This window comes from Rhyacophila brunnea, unplaced genomic scaffold, assembly GCF_057557595.1.
Source record: "Rhyacophila brunnea isolate RB1 unplaced genomic scaffold, BYU_Rbru_1.0 scaffold_9, whole genome shotgun sequence".
Taxonomy (NCBI): domain Eukaryota; kingdom Metazoa; phylum Arthropoda; class Insecta; order Trichoptera; family Rhyacophilidae; genus Rhyacophila; species Rhyacophila brunnea.
Genome location: NW_028233361.1, coordinates 34,447,041 through 34,467,089, shown reverse-complemented (window position 1 = coordinate 34,467,089; position 20,049 = coordinate 34,447,041). Strand labels below are relative to the sequence as shown.

Here is a 20,049-nt window from a genome sequence, read left to right as displayed (position 1 = left end):
GAATTAATCTGTAGAGTGGTCATGTAGAAATAGTTACATAATCATAAATAATGGCATACGACACACGTCATTTCCATGTTCGAGTAAAAGCGCCTTTTCATGCTCTCACTAAGGTATATGTGTAGAAGTAGACGGTGTCTACATATCGTTCTTGCGTTACATAGTTAAGTGCACAAGTGCTTATGAGTAGCTATCCTAACAAGTTTTGTGAAAAGTCGTTCTTCAACATTCAACAATTTTTGAATAATATGAAAGAGTCATAACATACTTTGACAGTATCTTCATAATTATAATATACACATAATTGATATATTTAACACATAAATAAGATGCACACATACACTGTTTATATATAACCATTAAAGTACTAATTTAATAGAACTATTATTTTTTTCGTACTTGTGAAGACTGTAGCCAACTCATTGATGTATGTAGAATTGTATATAATAATATATTATAATTGTATATAATAATGTCTTATAATGGAAATGGTGGTATACTTTTTTTTTTATCCATTATTGAAATCCATACATTTATGTCTAGGAAAATATTATACAAAAATATTTGCACTTGGAGTACTAATTTCAATAAAACGGACATTTTTTCTTAAGAAGCCAAATGAAATCATTTTTGTGCTATACCTACAATTTCAAAACTTATGACGTCCTTCGGACTGCACGGATTTCAAAACTTACTTCGTTCGGTTTATTAAATGCAAGCTCAGTGAAGTGATTTATTTATTTGACCACAAATCTTAAAATATTGTCATGTTGATTGTTGAAATTAAGCCTTGACATGCAAAATTTTCTATTATGGTTTCAAACACATGGCCGCTACGTTACTAGAGAAATGAATTGTAACTTATATTATTCAGATTATCGTTGTGTTAGTTTTTATTAAGCAATATTTTATCCTCACCTTCATTTAAATTTCATAATAAACTACAATAATTGGTTTTAAAGTCAGTGACCTCCACTGTATATTTTTTTCATGATTTTAGAATTCTGTTCTTTAAAATGGCCACCTAATCGTTACGCGCCGAGCGCATAACGACTAGGTGGGCATTCGATATAATTAGCATGCTATTTAGATGTGGTAATTAAAAAGCAATTATCTAGCCATCAGTTAACGTGTTAAGATAGTGTAAGTTCATTTATTATCAAATTCGATTAAAATCAAAAAGTAGGCAACCAAAAATAGTTTTTATAATAGTTAAATAGTTATAGGTTAACAGAAGTAACATACCTTGCAACTATTACCCTTAATTTAAATACGTAATATCTGTAATAATATATGACTAGACATTAGTGCTAATATTTTAATGTGTACACATTGCAATATTATGACATTTTTATCGTTTTATTGATTGTTGTCATATTATGATCATCATCTAATTAAAAAGATAATCGAATTTTATATTTAAACATTGTTATTTATATTTTTAGGACCTGCTGACGGTGAACATTGGAAAACTGATGCTGGAGTCAGCTCCAATGCTCCACGCCTTCTCTTCATATTGCGTCCGACAGGGAAGCGCTTCCTTGTTGCTCTCCAGTCTGGAGAAGGAGAAAGAGCTTCTCAGGATATTCCTCAAAGTGTCTCAGATGGAAAACGCAGTCCTTAGAAGAATGAATCTCAATTCATTCCTAATGGTAAACGATAACTACTCATTTATAATCCACTAATATACGACTTAAATCTTCGCAGTTTATGATTTGTAATAAAATTTGTAGATACATTTATTTTGTAATTTTATTTATGATTTAATTTGATTTAAAATACTATTCTTTAAAACCAATATAATTCACATTATTGAAAGAAAAATAGTTTTTTCTATTAAACGTCTTTATAATATTAAAGTAGTTTAACATTGAAATCCTATAATATTTTATTGAATTTAATATAACATTCTGCAATATTTTCATTATTCAATGAATATTTTAGTTATCACACTCATACATAAATGTCCTTATTAGTGACAGGGGATGGCAATAATTAAATGACACAACTTCTTCTTCGGTTCTATTTTTATATTATATCTACTTCAGCGCATCTATTCTATACCCAATACTGCTTTCGGCTGCTATGGCAGCTAAATAGGGTAGGTTTGTATTGAATTATTAGCACTTATTGTAACAAGTTGTAATTATTGTTACAATAAGTGCTATGTTGTAATAGCACCTCTTTTGGCTGTGGTAAATTTTAGACCAAGATGGACACTTTTGACAGTTCGGACGTCTAACTTATTGTAAATGTTACAATAAGTGCTAATAATTCGGTACAAACCTACCCTATTTAGCTGTTGTAGTGGCCGAAAGCCGTCTTGTGTATAGAATAGATGCGCAGATGTCAGTTATGATATTGATAATCTTTTTACGTCTTCCGCTACTCTTCACAAGGATGAAGTGTTGAGGTCAAACCAGGCTCTAAAATTTTGGAACCTGGGTTTTCTCTTGCGATAGCTTCGCTTGGATAAGAAGAAACAGAAGTTGTTACTTATTGGGATGTCAAATCATGTGGTCAAAGTATCCATCTTAATGTCTTTGATTATATGTCACGTTGTCTTTTCAGCTAATACGGAGCATGCGTGTTTACATACACTCACATTTTAAAAGCTTCAAGATTTTTGAACGATTCTTTTTTTCACAATTTATTCATATCAGCTTAAAATATTAGAATATTTTCAATTATTAATGACAAACAGTTTAAGCTTACATTGTGCCACAAATAATTAACTAATCTATGCACATATTATAAAACAGTGCAGTATAATTTACTTAGTAAACTCTCACTTTTATGAGTGTGTATATTTTACATTATAACTATGTAATTAAAACAAGTACATAAATAATATGTTGTGTACGACTTAAAATACTAATTTGTGGTATAAATAAATACATTCAAGTGAATAAGTACCTACTCTTGGTAATTACAAATATAAATAGGATTAAAACATTTGTTACCTAACCAATCATACAAATTATATAATATTTATATGATGTCAGCATGAGAGTATACTGAATTATGATGTTATCATCGTGTAATTAACGAATGATCATTACATACATATATTGCACCGATAATTGTTGTAATCAGCTACTACCAACAATTATTATTTTGCATGTTGCTGGGTGTTTCATAAGATTTTTTAACTAAACCTCTCGTCTTTATTTAAAAGGATGGGTATATTATGGTAAAAATAAATATTATTACCATATCAATTAGATACCTACATCACAATTTGTCATTGATAAAACAACTATCAACTACTTACCTGTCAGATTTTTTTTTATTTGCCAGTGTGAATAATATAATAATAATTTTTTCACACTCCTAGTCTTTCGTGTTTGCTTATATAATCGATTCTCAAAATTGTTTTTGTTTACTGAAAAACTTTGTCACAGACAAGTAAACGATAATTAACATTGTATAATAGATCATGGTTAAAATATGATAGCTGTGAGACTTGCAGGTTATCCGTCGTGTGCGCATACCATTGTACGCAACTTACGTGCGCATATTCTTTCTCCATTAATCTCTAATTACCCGAATAATCATCTCGGCCTTAGACCAATTTTTTAACAATATATTTTAAATGTTTTCACTCTCTCTTTCTAGGTCCCTGTACAAAGAGTCACTAAATATCCCCTGCTGCTCTCTCGCCTGTTCAAAGTCACGCCTCCTCATGTCGAAGGTCGCGATCTCTTGCGTCAGGCCCAGCAGAGAGTTGAGCTCCACCTCAGTCACATGAATTCAGAGGCCAAGGACGTGACGTCACTGAGGCTCTGGCGAAGGATATCGAGCGGGGCAGGCGCTGGAGGGGCTGGCAGGAGAGGCGGATCAGAAGCGGATATGATAAACATAAAGCTGAGGAAGATGGCTGTTGATGTTTTAGAGTGGAACCATGATGAAGCGAGGTGATTATTGATTGATTTTTTGCGGTATTAATATTCTCAGTCAGGTACCGTTGTAGTCACAGTTCAGACATTTTAGTATATTATTATGTACTTTCCTTACTATGAACCATCATCTGCTAAAATGCCTGCATTTTATTTCATGGCTCGTATGTACGAATTATGTTATCGAATCAAATTGAAAATTTGGTTTTTATACAATATAGTAAAGTAACTGATAATCAGTCCTCATGAAAAGACTGTTAAGATACTTCTACAGTGTGGAATTCCACATCATAACCATTAACGAATCAAATATTACAGTGTGGTACTGTATTCTACATTTATTTGTGTTTATGAAATTGAAGTCAATCAATCGGTTAAAAATAGTTAGATTTTTTCAATAATAATACAATACAAACTTCTTATTTCACTTAATTTAATAGAGACCAATACCGGTTTCGTCCACTGGAGAATGTCCTGTTAAAGGGGATGAAGTAGGACATGATCGTGTATGATTGCCTTTGATTTTTAATTAAAACCTTTATGTTACCTACACAAAGTATTTACAGTTAACACCATTAAAGTGATATGTTTTTATGGGGTTGAAGTCAATAATAATTGGTATTTTTTGATAAAGTTTTATAATATTTATTCTTAAAAGTTTATTTAAGCTTATTAAGACTTATTTAGAAGAAAGCTCGTGTTTATGTACTTGCCTACGACATGAGTTAGAATTTAAGTTCTACATACTTACACTACTTCTCAGTCAATTATTGTACAATAACTTAGTTATTATGTTATTGAACTATTATTTATTTTATCAAGAAAGGAAATATGAAATCTAAATGGAAATTTTGTTAAGATAGCATGAAGTGTCAACACACACAACAGTGTCAAAATGAGACGCCACTTTAGTTATCAAGATCTCAACTTAGACCTGAGACTGCATGTAGTTGGCTCTTGCCAGTTATGTTCCTCCAATCGCATGAATGTATGGATATTAAACAAGGATATATCGCGTAAAGTTGAGGCTTTTAGAATATGGCTGAATATATGAATCTTTAAGAAACGTTTAACTGTCATGTTGGCATAAATTACCTAGACCATAAAAATGGAGAATTCTTCAATCTATCAGCCAAGAAAAGATTAACGATCAAAATCTTAATCATGTCTGATTGTCGATAGGGGATGGTGCGGGAAGAATTAATATGAATGTCTAATGTGTTGGTATTTTGATATTTTAGGTTTGCAATGGAGGGGAAACTTTTATTCACGCAGCCCAACGACAATAACTGGAGAAAGGGTAGAACGATCAAATTGTCACCAATCAACGCATTACTTGTTACAAATGGAAAAGTAAGTTGAACATTGACTTTAGTACCTACTAACATTGAAATCATCATGAAACATCATAATTTTTATGCCATTGGTACAATATATTTATAAAATTAAAGTTATTTGTTAAGTTAAAGTGTTCACCAAAAAATCATTGTCTCCAGCCCTCGGAAATGATGTCTAGTTATAAGAGATTTTTATATCTAATAAGTAAGTATTTAAGCATAAAATATTATACACTAAGTATATTACTTTTAACACTACAACATTCCAAGAGGCCCAATGATAGAAGAGCAGTGAAACAGTAGTGTATTTAGTAATAGAAGTGATAACATCACAAACACCCAAGTTTTGAGAAAATCACATAAATATAATATTGTGACCTCACCGGGTTGAATCCGGATCCCCTGGATGATAGACCAGCACCTTACGCACTGCAACACGAGAGCATCAAACTAAGATGAAACCATTATTAATTGAAGTAGGAATGTAACTCCATGATAATGGGTTTTTATTAAAGTTGTATTAATTCTATCGTTTCGTGCGAATCCGAATTAACTCGTTGATCTGAAGATGAGTTTTTCTCTTGAAATAGTTGTCAATATCTGTAACAGATTTAATTATGGAATTAATAATTAACACTTTGTTTCAAAAACATTATAATATTTTAAATACATACCTATGGGCGTCTGTGATTTTATATTCAAATTAGTTACGTTATATAATATGTGTGGTATATTGTTGGGTTTGATTTGAGTTACCACTGTGGGAGTCGTCGACGTGTCGTAGGTCATGGTGTTTAGGATGATGATGAAGAAGTCGAAGATGGATGCAGGAGTGAGTTTTATTTGCGACGTAACGGTCGGTAAAATAGTATGGTACAGTAGTTATGTTACAATAATAAACTTATGATACGGATCCGAGGTCCGCATTTCGGTTCAATGAGATGTTGTGCGGGACGATACGGAGTTTGAGAGAGTAATAGATCGGAAAGATATATTCGAGTTTCCATTTCCGATGAATTATTATTCGCTATTTATACAATCGAAATAATATTCCGGCGTTTGCGTTGATGACTGACTAAAAAAACGGATATGCGGAATTTATTATTGCGGTCAGCTCCTTACCAAGTTTACTATAATTTGACTTATATATCTCTATATGTATTTACACCTGAAAAATATTACAAATGCGTTATGGCGTTTAGCAGTGGTTCCCAAAGTTGACTGGGCTCCGACCCACCTAACAAAAATTTCCAATCTTGGGACCCACCTCTTAGCTGTCTTCCCTAGTGGTGAGTCGTGGTCTTATTTGTTCTAATTGAAATAAAAAAAATATTTTTTATAAGTGTTACCAATATGAATGAAAAACTGTTGAAATAAGAAACACAACTTAAATAAAAAAAAAATATTACTTAAATACCTACACCTGCAAGGTTTTTTTACAAAGTTATTTCAATGGGAAAGGATGTATTTGTTTCTTATTTTTCTTCATTACAGTTTTAGAATCAACTTCAACTTTAGTTACTTTTTATCGCAGTGAGTTTGATATATCCAATTTATTTCGGTATTTAGTTTTAATGTTAACCATAGCCGAAAATCCGACCTCACATAGATATGAGGTAGTAAAGAGGAGGAGGATTTTCATAGCTTCATCGAACAGGCAAGGATAATTATCAGCAACTGAGAGCCAGAATTTCGTTAACTGTTGAAACTATTTTTCAGTGAAGTATCTTCTGATAAATCAATGAGTTCTTCACTTGCTTTTGTTGACATACTAGTTGGTAAGTCGTCTTGAAATGGGTTACAAATCCAACGCAATGAATCAAACTTTTTCATCTCTTCCCCAAAATAGTCGTCAAAGTTTTTTATTATTATTTTTTATATATTTATTATTATTATTATGTATACAGTGGCGAGGGCCCACTCAATATTTGCTCGCGACCCATAGTTTGGGAAACCATGGCGTATAGTGTTAAGAGTTCTGCTTTTTTTCGTCTCTAGTTGGCGTTTAATTAATCAATACCTTTAATAATTCCAGCCCACCGCTGCATATAAGCCAGGCGAGGGTCGCGGCGGTCCGCGTTTCCCACGGAATACCGGAGTAAGGGAAGCGAGCCTCCTCTTGGTCCGAGAGAAGGGTGGAAGGGCGGCCCTTCTGAGGGAGCCTCTCTACCTGGACAGGTGCGTCGTGGCGGCTGCCGATGGTGACTGGGATGACTATTTCGAGCTGCAAGAAATTGTCTCTAAGGACACATTCATTTTTAAGGTGCGCCTTTTATTTTGTAATTTATTTTTATAGTGCTTACCTACTGTAAATTGGATGAAGCAAATCCTGAACGCTAATTATGTAAGACGACCTAATGACTTTATATTGTATTTTTTTATATTTTGTTAGGAGTAGATGGGTAATACGGATAAAACAGGATAAAACAGGATTATGTTTCTATAAATCCAAAACTACACAGGGCCAGCTTTCATTATAAAGAATTTTATACTTACCTACTATACTGAAAACAATTAAGGCTTTAAATATATATTTTGTATACTTACAACACTTTTCTTAATTGTGTAGTTCCGGAGTAAGAGTTATTAATATGTCAAGTTTGAAGATTTTCATATTTATCAAATTACTTTATCTTGAGATATCAATAGCTCAGCCAAACATCAAACCGTTTTTATGTACCCAAATATTTCTGAGAGAATGTAACCTGCAAGTACAAATTGTATTAGCACATGCTTGAAGCTAATAATTTGTAATAATTACATGTATCTGACAAATAATAATGATAATAGTATAATCTTGTCAGCAAATCAGCAAAAATGGCGCGAAAAACACTTCTCCGAAAAAACTTGATGGTATACACGCATTGTTGACACTAGCGACTAGCGACGACTTACGAGGCGATCACAATGAACATGTCTTCTAAACTAAATGTTGCCAATAGGAAAATATCGCTTCGATTGGTAGAATTTTTGAACTTTCGGAATATACCCATATTCGGAATTACCCCAATGCACCTTATATAAAATGAACAATGCTTATTCAAAACATGTAATAGTGCAGAGTATCCAAAACGTATAATAGGTAAGTACTTTAAAAAATAAGAGATATCAAAAAATATTAAAACACAGTATTTTGCATTTATTGCGATTAGTGTGATTATTTCGGCTGCAACAAACATATTTGATTTGCGAACTTTTAATCAGGAACTACAGTTGTATTGTTATAATAAAATTGTTCTCAATATTCTTTAAGTGTATGATTAAAAAGATCTTGTAGAAAAGTTATTTCAGTTTTATGATAATATTTTTTAGATAAAGTTTTATGATTTTTATATAAATATTAAAATAATTTATTTAAATATTGAAATTGTTGTAACTTCTCAGAATTTAGGTACCAATATTCATTCATGCGTATATTTTATAATACGAGAATCTATTATATTTATTGTAGCTTGCTTTTCGATAATCTAGCATCTTCAGCGAGCGCCATCGGTGGTTTCTCACAGAAAACAATTTATTTTGTAAAATCGATTCGGAATCACATTTGAAGCATGCAATTCATGCACGTATAAGAATCCTAGGTTCTGAATAGTTAGCAAGACATAGTTTTATCGAAGATATCGTGTATTTTATGAATAACTGGAGTCAAGTAGAATTTCAAACCTAACAATAATTAGTACTATTACAAAAAATATTATTAATTATAATAGTTTGTTTAGATATTATATCTATGGTGAAAAATATAAACCAAATATACATATTTACAGAATTAAAACTAATGTAGTACTGCGTGTTGATTGCAGATTAATTAAAAATATTATGGTTAGAACAGTCATCCAGAGTGTGAAAAGTGTGTGTTTGAATCCTTACTGATTTTTCTAATAAGATGTATATTTTAGGTTTTCCTCGTAATAAAATGTATGTTTATCTATATTTAAAATCTTGCTTCCTCGTAAGAGAATGCATAATTTTTGTAAATTGAATCGAAATTGAATGTTTTGCTCCTTTAAATTGTCTGATAAAATGACAATTTTTGACCAAATCAAGGTTTCAAATCTCAATGTTGATATTTTAACATGTTGAATATTAATGCCCAGTTTATTAGTAAGTTATAAGTTAAAGATACCTATAATCATTGAATTTGGATTGAATTATTATTATCTATGATTCTATGATCTAATCTCGCAGCTAATACCGTAGACGAAAATCAATATTGTGGTTATTATAGATATAAATATTATGCAATATTTTTTATTAATTCAAACACTAACTGCCAAAAATATTTTTAGGATTAATAAATAATAGTCATTAAAATAAACTTTACTAACATATTTCGTAAATTTCGTCGACGTAATAAAAAAATCGTTCCGTTATTTTTTTTACTACCTGGTAACTAAGTTTTTTTAATGAAAACTCATTTATTCATTTAAAAAAAACTAGATGTGATTAAAAGTCATGTTTGGTCAAATATTATATCTCTTGGTATTTCGTTTTAATAATAATAATATACTCAGGTGTTTACTGTCCCCTACCTAACTTTTTAATAAAATGTTTATTAAATTAATATTAAATGATTATTTTCGTATAAGAATCAGTATAGTATAATTATTTGTATTTTTTACTGAGACTTAAGGCTCTAATCTACTGGAACCAAGTAAGTAGGGCAATGTGTACGCAGTGAAAATAAAATAATAACAGTTAGGTACGTATGAACGTTTACCGGGCACCCCGCGAACGCTCAAACGCCTTCAAGCTACGCTGAATGCAAGCCAATCATTTTTGATGGTATGATGTTTGCCTATCCGCTTTGCTTCCAGGCGTTTGTTCATTGATGCATTTGCTACGATAACATTGTTCATGATAACAATATGTAGCGGACGTCCGAAATGTTTTGTTTAGATAGTGTTACATTGTTTGTTTCGGTGTTTTTGGGAATATATTGATAGGATAATAAAATTATCTCACAATTTATTTTATTTTGAATGGTAATCTGCATTGTAACATAGTGTTTGTAACATTTATAATATTAGCTATAAGTATTTATTATATTAGAAACGTGAACATATCGTATTGAAATCAATCAATCAATTAATGAACTCTAAACATTTAAAACCTTTTTTACGTTCAATTAAACCCGCACGAATTTGTCAAATTATATTATACAGTTGATTATTAGAAAATATAAAGCAAACGTATTCTATCGCCTTCTCTGTGGGTTGCGTGAAATTTAACATTCATAATGAATACAAATTTCATGTACTACATATTAATTTAGTTAACATATTAATTTATTTTGTGGAATTCATTCTAGAAATAAAATAAAATATTAATATTATATACTTTCCAACATTACATTAAAAGCTTCACATTGGTTTATATGTCAACAGCTATTTGGAATGTATAGAATTATTATAGGTATATTATGTTGTATAATATGGAACTTACAATGTATAAATTGTAGTGGAAATATTATTATCTAATTGTCACCTATATATATAATATAATATACACATATTCAAAACCTTGTTATATCATATAATGCATACATAATTAAGAGAAATAGTTCAATTAACCAGAAGTTGTATCATGAATAAATCAACTTATATCTATATTATATTTGAGTGGATCGTTAGTGATGAATTTTATATTTATTTAAATTATAATTATTGATTTTAGTTATATACTATTAATTACATTCGAGTTTTTTTTATAGACATGGGTTTTGTCTTTCGGCACTATGCGCACTGTATATAAATCTCTGTGTCATTTTCTAATGGTTAATTGGCGAGTGTACCTACGTAGTGTTTGAAGATAAAACCCGGATTGCAAATGAATCAAATGGAATAGTAAAAATAATTAGAATATAAATCCAAATTCCATCAAGTAGGTACTAGTTAGTATCATTTTTTGTATTTATTTATTGATGAATCGCCGATGAAAAGTAATTTTATAATAAAAATTTGTTATATCAATTTTATAATATAATAATTATGTACTTAGGTACTTACCAAAAATATGAATGTTTTATAACATCTACATCTATCTGAAAAACTACAGTAAAATTAAAACTAAATTATGTTTTTTTTTAAATCATCAAGATGAGAGATAAATATGGATGTGGGTTTTGATTGTATGTTTTTTATTTGTGTCCAAATCATTGAACAATTTTCGTTTTAGGCCGAGGATAGCGCGAGAACGAAGCAGTGGTGCCAGCAGCTCCAGTACCACTCCCAGGGCATGGGAGCCTGGAGGAAGAGAAGAAACGCCCTCGCCAACATAATGATCAATGGGATGATGACCAGGAACTGAGCTGGACGTCATCCAAGAAGCGGCAATTACCAAAGACTCGAGTCCTGGACAACTTTACTACAGTGTGATTGGATTAGCATATTATTTTTGATAATTCATTGAATATATCTAGATGAGAAGGCCTTCTTTAAAATATAAATGTATATAGTTGATTTTAAACATGTAAGTGATACCCACAGAATCACAAAAGATAGTATTTACACAAATAAGTATTTATTGGATTCATACAATTTGCTGTAATCAATATAATATGTATTTATACTGTTATCTGTTAAAACGAAATAAAATTCCATTTTTTTGATGATATTATTAAATCGTCAAACAATTTTATTAATATAGTATGAAATACATGACATGTATTTCATACTATATTAATAAAATTGTTTCGATATACTATCAATAAAAGTTTTTTAATATAATATATTTCACTGAGGTAAATAATTCCTTTGAATTTAAATATCTTTCTCTATAAAGATAATATTATAATATTTCAGTAACGTTTTGTTAATACCCTACTGGCATTTAAGTGGAATAACTTCATTATAAGTAATTTATATTGACAGCAGCTGTTAGAAACTCATCTTCAAAATGATCTTATGATACCTACCTATATAAAAAAAGTTAAACTCATCGTGACAGAGTGGCAAGTCAGAGTCGTCAAAAGTTCACTTAAGAACTTCCAATATTTTTATTAAAATTTTAATACATTTTAGTAAATTCATTTAATGATATATATTTATTGATAGTTCTAAATGTAATATTGGCAATATTATAAAATAATATTAATGAAAAATTTGGTATTAGAATAACCCATTAGAAAAATGTACTTATTACAAAAATTATTAATAGACACAAAAAGTCTCATTCGTTTAAAAACAACCCCGTCAAAAATTCTACCATTAAAGCCGTGTCATTACGCATAGATAAGCGTCACATTTTTTCATGGCGATATGTTTTTTAACAGATTTTCGCGTGGGCTTTACAAGGGTCATTTGGTATTTTTGTATGATGTCCATCCGCCGGTGGACTCCGCGACATGATAAATTACCCCTGCTGACATATTAAATATAATAATAAGTCATTAGGGTAGATCTCGCCGTATGTAAAGCCATCTAACATTTTCACGGAAACGTGGAAAAGTTGTGAAGGCAAAAGATATTTTGCACAGCTAAATTTTTGGGGATCCAAAATTTTAACTAACATTAAAAATAATATTAATGATATAATCCTTTTCATGGCCAATTTTTTATTTATTTTTTTATTTCGGCAAGATGTTTTTTAATTTTATTTTGCTAGGTACTTTGCAAATTATTTTTGTTCTACTTATGACTAAGACTTATGAATCAATTAACAACTAGGTATGTGATAACATTCTTTCTATATTAATTTAACTATGATCATATAAATAGATTTTCAAAAGATTCTGCATGATACTCGTATAATACAAATGAATACGTGTTTCCCTGACATAGTAAGCACTATCAAGCCAATTAGGGATTGCAATACCGGTATTAATCGATACCGAAATACCGGTTTTTTAAATTCAAAATACCGGTATTTTCGGTATTAAAAAACTTGAGAAATTGAATAAAACTACATCTAAAACTGCTAAATCCTCCGCTAAAAATCGGCTACCAAATAATTAAGAAAAATCATATACGATTTTATCATTGTGACATTACAATCCTGAATCCAGGATGTATCATGGACGCTTTAACCGACTTCTTTTGACAGATCTTATAAATTTTTCAGAGCCCTATACAGTTAACTATGCTCTATTATTTCATTAACTAGATATCTACGTATTTTGAAGATAATAATTTGTTAAAATATAAACTTCAACAAAAACTATATTATGATATTCCCTTGCGTATAATTAAAAGTTTATTCACTGAAATCCCGTCTATGTTTTCAGATATTTGTAGCTTTCAAATTTCATTCACATTGTAACTTAGATTGGATAAAAATATTTCTATGAACATTTTACTATTCAGCCCATAGCCGAGAAACAATTTCAGCCAAACACTGCATGTCTACAATAAAAATATATAATATGGCCGACAGTATAAAAGAAAATCTCGGACATAAATATCAGTTCGAGTGGGGGGCGTAGCGGTTATATCTACAATCCTTCGTAAATCCCCCCCCTCAGAATGTTCTGGAATGTTCTGGAGGATTCCTTCCATTTTTATCCCGGATAAAGACTTGTTATCTGGTTTCTTTGTCGCTGGACATTGTTTATCGATTTAATCATTCATATAACTGAGACCGCAGTTTGTTTTTCGTAACAAGTTTTGCCATAAAACAAACAACATTGGGAAACATCTTTAGAGACAAACATCCTGCAGCAGAGCTCACCCAAGATATTAATTATTTAAATAATATTTTTGCGATAAAACACGATGTGTAATACTGTTTCCATATAGTTTTAAAATAATCAGATCCAATTTCCACAGTTTCAAATGAACTTCATGAACTGGCAGAATGGAACTGGTACAATAATACATATTATATTTATACAAAAAATTAAAGGATAAATATCCATTGTAGGCATTAATAAATATCTTCAATAAACAAGTTTACCTTTAAATTTATTTGTATAATAATAATATCGTTATTATATTGTATATATGTGCTGTACTTGTTGACAATTTCCATTTGAAGCAGATGAAACCGGACCTGATAATTATTAAACTAAGTGAAATTAGTTCTACATATTATTATCATTATGCTTTATTTCAATTATTATAATATATTTCCATCCAAGAAATGACAATTAACACCATAAAATAAAAACAAAATTTATCTCTTCTCGATTCTTTTATCGATTCTCTTATCAAAACATTCAATATTTACTCTGTGGTAAATTTTGTTAGGTATTTTATAATAAAATATCAGGTGATACATTTCACAGAAAAAACTTTTACCTACCAACATATAAATGAAACATTTTTTGTCGTATTACATATATTCATATATTGCGAATATCGACTGTCGACAATTAATAAAAATTGTTGTCCATCGTTTATAAATTAAAAATTATTTTTCATCAGACATTACTAAATAAATAATGCTCAATATTATCTTATAGGTGATCGATCAGGTTTCAATGTATACTGTTATAATTAATTGACAAAAAAAGAGTTTCATTTTAAATTGTAATTATATTGCGTGCAATTTTTTTAAGTTCTCGTTTATATATTAATTAATAATATATTTGTATCACTAAAATATCGTCAGATATAGTAGTCCAGTAAAATTAAGACATAAATATATACAAAATCGAACGAATTCCGCCAACTTCCGAAAACTGCAATATTGCATTAGTTTTATTTCTTTTCCGAGGGTTGGGCTATTTCTCATGCCAAAAGTAATTGTGTTCTAACGGAAAACAAAAACTTTCCGTCTAGCGAAATGATTTTCTATAACGACCCTTCGGCAATAATCGTTGATTGAAAAAGTTCTCGTTATAAATACACTACACAAACAAAGGGGTGAGATTGTTTTTCTTCATAAAAGAGAAAAAAGCTTTCTATTAAAATTAAAATTTATGTAACAAAGAAAAAATACGAAGAAGAGTTAGTAGTGCATATTGTTTAATAACTGTAATATTATGTAAACATACAATCTTACATTTTTAATATAATTATTACTTGATTTATACTTTGTAAAATAAAATACATTTTTACGTATTTATAATCGAAATAATATGATATATTACTTAAATGGAATAGTTAAATATACCAATCACTTCTGTGTACGTTCCATTCCCAGCGGATATGAAAGAATGAAGTCATATATAATATATTTTCTACGAGCATTTCATATTTATCGGCAAAATTGATCAAATAAAATAGAGGATTCCCTAAAACAGCGAAAGGGCCGGCATCGAAAGCCAATACCCAATCGTTTTTGTGATACAGAGCTTTGCCGGAGGTTTCCCCTTTCCCGGCGCAAGTAACCCGGCTTACATATATACTACTATGAAGCATCTTTATTGACTAAGAAATTTTCCGAGTCATTTATTTATTGCTTGGCCAAGGGAAACGCAACTTTTGGCGATTTTATTTCGTGTATGCCGAATTATGTGCGTTTTCGTTTGACGCAGCTGATTTTGTGTCATAAATAATGATTCTCTTATAACATTTACTTAACAAAATGACACTATCGATTATAATGATATACGTCCTAGAAATTGGATATAAATATATATCTACATACTTATAATAATGATTAATACGAATTTTATGATATTCATTAAAAATTGGTTATATTGACCTGGTTTCACCTTCAATATTTTTGTAAAACGTATTATATGTGATAGTTTTATCACATTTCAATAACATATATAGTATTGCAACAATCTGTAAAAGACACTGGCCTTCTCCAGTAAAATTAAATCTTTCTGTGGGTATCATTATTATTATGACTTAAACAGTTGACAAATTAAAATTACACCAATCAACAAGTATTCAAAAAATGTAAAGACGTGGCATTAAAAAAATCAAGATATTTTCAATAAATTATTTTAGGTAATATTAATTAATTCTATCACATTAAAATGCTAACATTATAAAGTCTGTACATATAATAAATTATAAGAATGTATTTTGTAAAAAAAATTGCGTCTTGTATTTATAATATGAAGTTTTGTTATAAATGTTGTAAATAGTTTTACTTAGAGAAGAAGGTGTGAAGAAAAAAATCTCATATTTCCTACAAATTTTCGAAAAATTCGATCAAACGAATGTGTATGTATATTTTATAAATATCATATTTATAACAATAAGTTTAATAAGATTGGATTTTATTCTTATTAGATAATATAATATTTTTTTTAAATTGTAGAATGTTCATATAATTATTAAAAGTTTTTAAAACAGCTTTAGTTAGATTTATTTAGCTGTGATATAAAAAAGTTGGTGTTGGGTTTAGTTTTACGTAAAATATTAGAAGTATTTAAAAATAATATTCAAAGATAATAAATATTATTTCAAATAAATTTTATTTACAGTATTTGTGTGATATAAAAAATGTGTTGATAAAAAAAAGATTTTTGTAAAATACATCCATTTCTGAAATGGTAACGAACTATTATTAGCTACTTCAATTAACTATCATTTTCAAAACAAACAAAAAAGCATTGTAGCTAAATGCATTGTATTAATGTATGATAAAGCTTCATATAAAGAAATTATAAGTAATTTATTAACATAACGTAACAAAAATGTCCGTGAAATCATATTTAGGTAATAGTTACTTGTTGGTAGACATTGCTATACTTACCAATCCAATTGTATTAAAATAATATGATATTAAAAATCTTTTACATTTAGACGTATTCTAAGAACTGAAGTGTACAAGAACTAATAAACATAATTGTACTTAAATTAACAAGATATTGTAATTATCATCAAAAAATAATAAACGGTTCTTTCAACAAGTTTTAATAAATTGTTTTATTTTTAATTATTTAATTTTTGCCCATATTCACTGATTATACCATACGCAATTAATTATTATATTATAAAGTGATGCAAGGAGATGACAAACCAAATTGACTACGGACCGTTTGACTCTACAGTTTTATGACTTGGTGGACACGAATCTCTAACTTAATCAGTCAATCACAAGTTCTGAGTATGCCTTCATTTCCTTTCTTTCTTTCGATCATGTCCGATCCTAATAAGATCATAATATGGGCCTCCACAGAGTAGAGGTTTGTATTAACAGATTTTGTTTTTTACGAGAAATGGATGTCAGCCACTTGCTCAGCCTATTAGGTTCATACCCTGACCACAAATTGAAAAACAATATGACGTGTACTTGCCAGACCCAGGATTCGAACCTGGGACCCACAGTTTTGTAGTCCAACGCTTAAGCCGCGCGGCCACCGTGGGTGATGCCTTCATACATAGGTAGAAAAGAAAGAGCTTTTCAAGTCGGTCCGACCCTAAAAGGGACGAATTCTCAGCATTAAAAAAGTTTACGGCGGACGAGAAAGCATATTTTTACGAAGTCTTAGGGTTAACCATAACATAATATGAATCATGTACATTGAAGTATATGCCAGTCTTGATCTTGTAGGTTGCTCGTGGATTACTATCAGTAGTTATAGCTTTGAAGGGTATCTAAAGATCGTTATCCCATGGAATAAGTCTGGACAATGGGTGTACAGACGTGTCATGGATAAAAAAATTCACAGTAGCTCCAAGACCCCATGTAATTCATCAGTCTTCTTTTATTTTACCAAGTTATTACCCATATCCTGTAACCACATAAGCAATATGTCGATAGTAATCATTAGATGCCTTTCAAGATATCGCAATTCGGTAAGTTTAAAGAAAAGTTTTATGTTTTATTGATAACACCGTGGCCGATCATGTAAGTCGAAAGCAGCATTTTACTTTAGATAATATAATACGAGGCATTAATATCAGTACACGATATATGTTGCCATGACATATCAGGAAATGGATGGGTCTCAAGAAAAAAGTGCCTCATTAAATATCACCATAGAGTCCATAGACATTACACAACCATCGCTTCCGAGAACGTAATTACAAAACATCTCGATTGTATTCTTAACACATTATACAACTACCAAAATTAAACCTATAAAAAATATTAAATTCATATTTGCCACTCTGAATTATTGAATCTAAAATTAAGTTAATTTGCTAATTGTGTGGATCAGAACCAGACATGTTCAACCCACAAAAACGAAAAAAACTGATTTAGACATCATCACATAGCTATTAAATATACATTTTTTGTCTGGTTCAAATATGTGTATCACAAAAATATTGTCGTATTACCAATTACAGTGATTTCTTGCAATCACATAAAATAATTCAATATGAGTATCATATTTGTCTATTCCATATAAAAATGGCGGATAAGTCTGACATTCGTGAAATGCTGGAAGAAACAGATGAAAATTTTTCAACAGATAACAGTGAATACAAGCCTTCAAGTTATTCATCCTGATACATTATCAGGTATTTTGCTGAAACAATATTGAGTTTTTTTAACTAATTATTATCTCAGAACTGAATAATTGTGAGTTGGATAAGTCTGGTTCTGGTCCACACACTTGTATACGCATATTTTACTGACGTGATTTTGACATGATAAAAAATAATAATTACAAAATAATAAAAATAACTTTTTATATACAACGTTTTTAAATTTTCTGTTGAATGATATAAACTTGACAAAAACTTGAAATTACTTGATAGAAATAATACTGAAATGTCATTTTGACATGTCATATTGATTTCCATAGTAACGCACGTATATATTAATAATTTAGTTGCTAGGACCCCAGACCCCTAGCAACCAATAATGGTATCGAAATAACCTTTCATACAAAACAGAATTTACTGAAAATGAATTCAATTCTACTTAAAGATGGCTAAAAGTATTAAAAAAAATGCATTGGCATCGTGTTCTGATATATTCTAAATCTAAAAGGTTCAAAAGTCTGGAAGTTAGTCAAAAATCGATTGCAAGATTTGTACCGGAAAAATAAGAATACGAGCTAAGAAAAACGTTGTAAAAATTACATTACAATTATTAAATTATTTAATTATATACAAACGGAGAAGATTTATAACATACTTACTAACATTGTAAGTAGGCAAATGGAAGACGCAGTAATAAAAATAAATAAAGTACCTATATAATCTATTTTTTTTTTTGACCATTTCCGATCCTAATAGGATCATATATGGGCCTCTACAGAGTATAGGTTTGTATTAACAGATTTTTTTTTACGAGAAATGGATGTCAGCCACTTGCTCAACTAGGTCCATACCCTGACTCACACACATCATTGTGTATGTGAAAAACAACATGTGTACTTGCCAGACCCAGGATTCGAACCTGGGACACACGGCATGATTGTCCAACGCTTATGCCGCGCGGCCACCGTGATCTAATGTGATAAACTGATAAATCTATTTTTTTTAATGTTGTAACTCTAATGCCGGGGTCCACACCGAAAACAAGTCGCGCGACAACTCGTTAAATTTTACGATAAGCATGATAATTATCGTAAAATTTCTTAAGCAATTATGATAATTATCGTACAATTTAACGAGTTGTCGCGCGACGTGTTGCCGGTGTGGCCCCACTTTTACAAGTGTTTAATATATATATAAAATTTATCTACTAGAGCTAGACAATGATACGACTTAGTGATATCATCCGAAATTCTTATTATTTGTATTATTATTGTCGACAATAAAATTACAATGAGCAGTAAACATTTAAACTTCATTGTATTTAATAGTTCACTCATGATGGCACTCTGAGGTCACAGTATGTGCCTTCAGTGATATCATTCTCAATGATAATAATTACTTTAAATAACGATTATTGTCTTTAAATAGGCAGTATTTTTTATAAATTAATGTGTTTAATAACATTTAATTTTTTACCTACTTTACCAGCGGTGGCGAACCTATGGCACGCGAACGCGATATCTCACACGCACAATG

At 30.1% G+C, this 20,049-nt stretch overlaps 1 protein-coding gene across 1 annotated transcript in view; it reads left to right on the top strand.

The window, feature by feature from the left end:
- RhoGEF64C (Rho guanine nucleotide exchange factor at 64C) overlaps window positions 1–11,764 on the top strand; it is a 432,499-nt gene extending 420,735 nt beyond the window's left edge. Inside the window, exons 7-11 of the mRNA XM_085959364.1 lie at window positions 1,446–1,652; window positions 3,619–3,917; window positions 5,141–5,252; window positions 7,272–7,499; window positions 11,414–11,764. Of these exons, the coding sequence (XP_085815490.1) occupies window positions 1,446–1,652; window positions 3,619–3,917; window positions 5,141–5,252; window positions 7,272–7,499; window positions 11,414–11,545 (978 nt within the window). The 3' untranslated portion in view covers window positions 11,546–11,764. The remainder of the gene's footprint in view (window positions 1–1,445; window positions 1,653–3,618; window positions 3,918–5,140; window positions 5,253–7,271; window positions 7,500–11,413) is intronic.
- The last annotated feature ends 8,285 nt before the right edge of the window (window positions 11,765–20,049 follow it).